This window comes from Impatiens glandulifera, chromosome 3, assembly GCF_907164915.1.
Source record: "Impatiens glandulifera chromosome 3, dImpGla2.1, whole genome shotgun sequence".
Classification (NCBI taxonomy): Eukaryota; Viridiplantae; Streptophyta; class Magnoliopsida; order Ericales; family Balsaminaceae; genus Impatiens; species Impatiens glandulifera.
Genome location: NC_061864.1, coordinates 23658577 through 23666097, shown reverse-complemented (window position 1 = coordinate 23666097; position 7521 = coordinate 23658577). Strand labels below are relative to the sequence as shown.

Below are 7521 nucleotides of genomic sequence, written 5' to 3'. Positions count from 1 at the left end.
GCAATCGAATGTTTAAGAATACACTCTTAAAGACCTCCGCAAGATTCTTCTAAAGAGGGTGAGAAAAACCAAAAAGTATAGTCGAATGCATGAAATTGAGAATGGTTATGGTTAATAATGGATCATTAAAATATAATTTAGATGATATATATGATGCAAAAATTTTAATAATGCATTTTTTCTTTTCTTTTTTAATATTATAATTAATAATATTATATATAAATTCATAAAATATAATAAATATTTGTTATTCTAATTTATAATATTCCTAAATATTTATATTTTAAAAAATATATAAATTAGAGAAGAAATTTAACTAAATAGACAGTATGTTAGGTATTTTTAAAATAATCAGTTTTTAACTAAATAAATTAAGTTTTTAATATTTCCCCAATTATTTATTACTATAGAAAACAAATTAAGACACTATATTACATTACTTCTATTATCTAAGTATTTTTTTTAAAATTATTTATATAAGTATATATATTAATTTTAAATATTTTATATTTATACAATTATATATTATATTATATTAATTTATTTATTTTTAAATAATTTATTATATTCAATTTATTTATTTTTCTATTCTCCATAAATATCCATTCTTACTAAATTTGTTTATTGAATAATTAAAATTATTATAAATATAAAAAAATATAATAAACTTAAATGAATTAGTCAAATACTTTTTTAATATTATTATTTTTTAAATAAGTATATAATAATAAATAATATTAAAATTTTATATAATTTGATTAATAATATGATCCAAAATTCAAATGTTCAATAACTTATTTTTAAAACTACTTTTTTCTCTCAACTAAAGGATCTTGTTAATTTATGTAATTGGTCCGCATGCATTATATCATTATATTAGATAAATTTACTTACTTTCACCCAATGTACTTAACTTATAGTGCTCTAAGCATGCAAGAGTTCGAGCTTCTACGCTCTTCAAGTTCAAATGGCTCTAAGGTGCAGAGGCACAAGCACGACGACTATCTGTTAACTGAGGACACTGTTCAGTCGGTCGTTGATGATAGTGTTATAGAGACCCTTTAGCCAACTACTCCTTTTCAAACTTTATATACTTGATGAATTTAAAAATATAAGTAAACATTAAATTTGGATTGAATTCAATTTTACAAATTAAAATGAATTTAAATATTTGAATAATATTATTTTTATTTAAAATAATTATATATAAATAATATTTGTTTATAAATTTACCCGTGGAAATTGTCACGGTGTCTCAATATTCCTAACCCAAGTGGAGGCCCAATCGTCTAAATAGGCCCAACCCGGAATATTCTAGTTGGAATGCATGTGCTAGATTAGTGTCATTAATTGGTAGTTAAAATGCATGGTCTAAATTAGTGCATCTTTAATTGACAGTAAAAATGCATGTCCTGGATTAGTGCGTCACTAAGTGATAGTTAGGAGGAATAACCTAAATTAGTGCACCACTTATTTGCAATTAGAAAGAATGCCCTATATTAGTGCGTCATTAATATGGTAGCCATAATGAGACCTATAATGGTAGAAGAGGTTTTTCTTTTTTACAAATAATTTTTTTTGATAAAGACAATTAAATTATTGTATTAATAGGAGTTTTAAATATTAAACTTTTATGCAACTTATACTTTCAAACATCTAAATTGTAATCAACCATCTCTACCAAATCACTATTCCACGTATTTTAAAAAATTAGATGAAATTGGTTTGATATTTTACAATTTTATAAGAACATAGATGTACTGAAATTTGAAGGATAAAAATGAACTCTTTAGACAAAATAATACTCCCAAATAAATAAAAATGCTATGGAAATTTTGTTGGGTTAACCCAAGTCCTACAAAATCAAATCATCAATATCAAACTTATATAGAATAAATTAAATTTTGAAAATTTGAAAATGACAGATTTTGGGATTTTGAATTAGAAGTTTAAAGGAGTATGTATAATTATTTATTGCTAGTTGGTAGAACTCACTTTATTTTGCTGTCTCCGAAAATCATTTCAGAAATTTTAACTGGAAACATGATGACTTAGGAAAAAAAAGGAGTAATTAATGTCTATCAACGTTTGAACTTTTATCAAATTAATAGGGGTTGATCTTGGGTGTGGAGGTTTTGGGGGCGTCTAGAACCTGTTGTCTGTCCAATAGAGATTGGGACCTCGACAGTGGAGGTGCACCAATAGATCAACGAGGATGACGCATATTTCGTTATTATTTAAATATCATAATTTTTTTTGATAAATATAATAAAATATTTAAATAATGCATGGATAATTTTATATTTTGTTTAATAATTTGATTCGATGGAGAGAGAAGATATGATAGAATTATATTTTTTTATTTTTTTTGATAAAATCCCTCAAAAATCCGTGGAAGAAACTGTTAGTAGTTAAATGTTATATGTAGTTGATGGTGTGCTTCTAATATTAGAGGATACGGAAAAAAAAATATTTTAAAAAATTAAAGAGAGAGAAGCAATTATTCCAGAAAATTTAAATAATTAATTGAATAAAATAATAATTAATAATTTTTATATTTACTTTTTTATTTAATATATATATATTAAATACAATATAATATTTTTAATAATTTAATTTATTCAGCGTATTATTTGATTTATTTAATTTTTAATTATATATATATTGAAATGTACTTTCTATAATTACACATTTTAAAATAAAAAATAAAAACAAAATTATTATTATAAATACTAAACAAAATTGATGTCATAATGTAAATGTCATGGTTTAAAGGCAGCAAATGAAATTAAAAAAAACAAATTGTAACTGTTTTAGCAACAAGTGCAAAACATTGATACAAATCAATTTCATCTTTTTGATTAAAACCTTTAGCCACTAAACGTTCTTTACGATTTGTTTAAACTGCTATAAGAATTTAACTTTGTTTTGAAAATTCAGTAAAAACCAATAACTTTTTTCCTTTTGGTAAAGTTGTAATTTCTCAAGTATGATTATGTTTTAGAACTTCAAACTCATGTGTCATAGCATTAATTCAATCAGGATTTTGTAAAGTCTCTAAAAATGACTGTGGTGTGTAAGTATGATCAACATTAGAAAGAAAATTAATATATTTATAGCCTAATGGAGAATTTATAAAAGGATAAGTGTCAGGGGTGTATCTACTGGAATTTGTGGATTCAATCTCAACATGATTTATTTCAAAATCTTTCAACGAGGAAGGTGAATGTTTTTCCCTGGCACTTCTTATATTTTGACGAACTTTATGAGAATCAATTGAATTAGATAAACTAACAATATGATCAGTTGATAAAACAGGTTGATATCATATAATTGTAACTCAGATTGAGAAGAATGTTCAAGCAAATCAAGTGGACTATCAGAAATAACTTCATGTATTTTATCATCATCAAAATGTATTTCATTAACAAATATTATAGATGATTCACAATTATTTAGAGCAGATATTGTGTCATGTGAATTGTTAGTTATATTTTGATATGGAAATATATCTTCATAAAAGACAACATCTCTCAAAATAGTAACAACACCGTTATTAATTTAATAAACCAAATAGCCTTTTTGATCAGATGGATAACCAATAAAAACATATTTAATGCCACGATCTTTTTGGTTTTATGCGGCAAAACATTTGCAATGTAACATAAACATCCAAAAACTTTAAGATGATTATATGAATAGTTATCTTGATGTAGCATAAAATATGGTGTTTTAAAATCCAAAAGTGAAGATGGCATTCTATTAATTAAATAAGTTGCAGTAAGAAGAGAGAAATGCCATAATTTAATATGAAGTTTAGATTGATTCATCAAGGACTTGCCACATTAATTAAGTGTCTATGTTTTCTCTCTACAACACCATTTTGTTGTGAAGAATATACACAAGTTTTTTGATGAATGATACCTAAAGAATTAAAAAATATATTGAATTTTGAATTTATAAATTCAGTACCATTATCACTTCTTACCATTTTAACTGAAGATTCATATTGATTTTTCACCAAAGTAATAAAATTTTTCATGTTTTCAAATACACTAGAGAATTGGGCCGGCTCATTAAGAAGGCCGAACTATTCAAGTCTATTCAACAAATACAGAGCAATATTTCTTAGATAATGTTAATTCAACGACTTCGGAAGAAAAATAAATGACCCTCTTCTAAGTCACAACGAACATTTAAGAATGTGATTCTCCACTTTAATGCATTCAGCCTCAGTCTCAGCCTTAACCTTAATTATCCTAAATTATCATTCTCTCAAACTTGAAAATTAATGAAAAACAAATGTGATTTTGTGATCTAATGTAGTGTAATCGTAACAAAATACAAGTTGAACAAAATAAAAGTAGTTCAAGAAGAGTTCTGCTTATAAAGATGAAAATAAAAGGCTCTAATAATATTAAGATGTGACTACACTATAAAGTGGGTTATGACTTATGAGAATTTATGGATCCTTAAAGATTGATCCAACATCAAGGAAGGTATGTTTACGAGTTTAAAAATAAACTTTTTTTCAATACTATCATTTTTATTTGTTACTTATCCCTATGAAATCTAGAAAAGAATGTATGAATTTTTGGATAAAAAATAGAAGCAAATGAAGAAGTACCAAAAGAGATTAAGAATGTGTTATTATTCAAAATAAAATGTAGAAAGTCTAATAAAATCCAAAATTAGCTTAATTGTAACTAGAATTAGTTTCATTCCATGAGTTGAAAAATAATTCTTGTAAAAAATGATTACTAATGAGATAACATCATAAGTATTAAATATTTAAGATAATTGGGGAGAAGATGTTTACACACAAGACTGACTAATGAAGCTGGTCCATTATAACCTCATTTGTTTTTTTTCTTAGACTGCTTCTTTTAGATGCATTCCTTTTCATCTATTAACTAGCTAGATTTCACAATGATAATGGAATTGCATTAACATCAAATGTCAAAGTGTTTTTAATCTTTAGACAAATATTTATTTGGTAGAAATAAGGGTACAATGAGTTTAGAGATCTCGCTTCTTTGGTATGATTTTCAAGGGAATCAATTTTCTTATGGTTATTCCCATTTTTTCGTTCATGTCAATCATACCAGGAGCGGTCGAATCTCCTATTTCCCAGTCGAACGTGTGAATAAGATTCGCGGTGGCTAGGTGAAGCACTCGTTGTCCCAAAGCATAACCCATACATATCCTTCTGCCCGCCCCGAAAGGGATCAACCCGAAATGTTGACCTACGAGCTCTATATTCTTGTCGAGGAATCTCTCAGGTTTGAAATCCAATGGGTCTTCCCATACTTCAGGATCTCTCCCTATTGCATAGGCATTTACTAAGACTTGGGTGTCTTTGGGTATGAAGTAGCCAATGTAGTTCGTGTCTTCCATTGAATTCCTTGGGAGGAGCATGGGTAGTGGAGGGTGCAATCTTAAGGCTTCTTTCACACACGCTTGCAAATATGAGAGTTCATCGATATCGCTTTCTTCTATTTTTCTTCCCCTTCCCACTATTCTATCGAGCTCGTCTTTCAACTTCATCATGCAATTGGGATGGTTTAGTAGCTCTGACATTAGCCACTCGATCGAGTTACTTGTGGTCTCGGATCCTGCAAAAAACATTTCCTATAAAAGTCGGTTAGCTTAGACAATGAAGAATTCCTTTGATCTACTTGTTTTCAATGAGATTAAAAATATTCTTATCAATCGAGCTAACTATTAGGCTTACCGTAATAAGAATATTGAGATTTTCCTTGGAAACTCTACCAAATTCTTCTTTATTGTCACCTTGGAACTCCAATAGTACATCAAGGAAATCCTTCCTCCGGCTATAATCATCTTTTGTCTTGAATTTCTCCTCTCGAACCACCCTATCCTTCACAAAATTCTCCACGATCTTCAAACATATTCCCATATCCTTCCCTATCCCCTTCTTTATTCCCAATAGATCTAATCTCTTCAACAATGGGAAATAATCTGATAAGTTAGGTTTTCCAGTCCACACCATGAACTTACTCATGGAATCAAAGAACTCTTTCCCTTTAATATTCTTGGACTCTAGTATATCCTCCGAGAATATCATATTCCCCACCACATTGAAAGCCATTAGGAAAAGAAAATGGACAATCTCTATCTCCCCCTTCCGCCCATTTGAATAAGATTCCATGGCTGCTTCTTCGATCCAAAGGATCATGTTATCCACACACTTTCTTCGGACATGGACACTCTCGTTTACTCTCTTCGCCGTGTTGAATTCCGTGACTCCAATCCTCTTGACTACGCGCCAGTAGGACCCATAGTTTCCAATGGCCATTGACCCATGATTGTAACCGTGGGCAGTTAGTGCATCCGGGCATTTACGATCGGAGAAGGCTTGGTCGTGGCTCTTGAAGAGCTTGGCCGCAGCATCGGCCGAGTTGACAGCAACAGTTCCGATCGATCCCAACTGTAGCCAAATCACAGGCCCGAACTTATCCCGGAGCTTACACAAGGTCTGATGTGGCAGTTCTCCGAGGTCAAATATGTTGCCTACCACCGGCCATCCCGGAGGACCTGGTGGCCGGAGTTTACCAGAATCACGCGCCTCCGCCTGCTTCCTCCGGGCATGGTAGAGAAAGAGAATGATGATTAGAAGAGGCCCTGATAGCATAAGACTCAACCCAGAAATAGAACAACTCCAAATCCAATCCATTTTTCAGAATTTATGCTCTTAGTTTCTCTAAGCAATACATGTTCTCCCCAATTGCATGTATATTATATATATAAATGGAGCTCATACAATTTTTAAATGATCAGATATAAAAATTAATATTTTTTTTTAAATTAATTTTAAATTTTACTACTAACATTTCATAGTAACATCATAATATTTTATCTGTATTTATATATTTTATTTATAAAATATTTTATTTTGAATAATTATTAAAATATTTATTAAATAAATTAAGTGAATAACAATTAAATATTCAATCTTATTAAAATTTTCAAACTAAAATTTTATTTATAATATATTATGAAAATTATTAATGATTATATTAATATTATGATTTTTTTATAATTTAGGTCATATATATAACGATGTTTAATTTTCAAAGTATCCAGATTCTCGGGTCGAGAGTTGTAGTTAATTTGGATATATATGTGTGAGAGTAAATGAATACTTGAGTCGGATTGTGAGTTGATCCGCCATACACTTAAAACGATTAAAAATAAAATTAAAAATGTTATAGGTATGTTTTGAACTTGCAACCTGACCAAACAAGTACAACTTTTTAAACAAGTAGGCTAATAAGACTTTATATTTAAATTAAACACTAAATTTAATAAACGCGGGACATTCTTAACCATATAAGTTCAACTTTTTAACTAACTAACTATATATATATATTTAACGATGCTTAATTTTTAGAGTGTTCGAATTGTCGGGTCGAGAGTTATGGTTAATTTGGATATATATATGAAGTAATGGATACTTGAGTCGGATTGTGGGTTGATCCACTCATAAACTTAAAACGG

At 28.8% G+C, this 7521-nt stretch overlaps 1 protein-coding gene across 1 annotated transcript; it reads right to left on the bottom strand.

The window, feature by feature from the left end:
• Positions 1–4787: 4787 nt before the first annotated feature.
• On the bottom strand, positions 4788–6729 carry LOC124931415 (iridoid oxidase-like). Its single transcript, XM_047471872.1, has 2 exons — positions 5735–6729; positions 4788–5631 (listed from the first exon to the last, which is right to left on the bottom strand). The coding sequence occupies exons 1-2, from the start codon at positions 6695–6697 to the stop codon at positions 5020–5022; spliced, it is 1575 nt and encodes a 524-aa protein (XP_047327828.1). The 5' UTR covers positions 6698–6729; the 3' UTR covers positions 4788–5019.
• Between the last annotated feature and the right edge of the window lie 792 nt (positions 6730–7521).

What these genes read in the sequence shown, in the direction of transcription:
- LOC124931415 (XM_047471872.1), bottom strand. Translation starts at nt 6,697, where the DNA reads ATGGATTGGATTTGGAGTTGTTCTATTTCTGGGTTGAGTCTTATGCTA. An exon ending in ATCTCAATATTCTTATTACG is followed by an intron (nt 5,632 to 5,734) that starts GTAAGCCTAATA and finishes CGACTTTTATAG; the next exon opens with GAAATGTTTTTTGCAGGATC.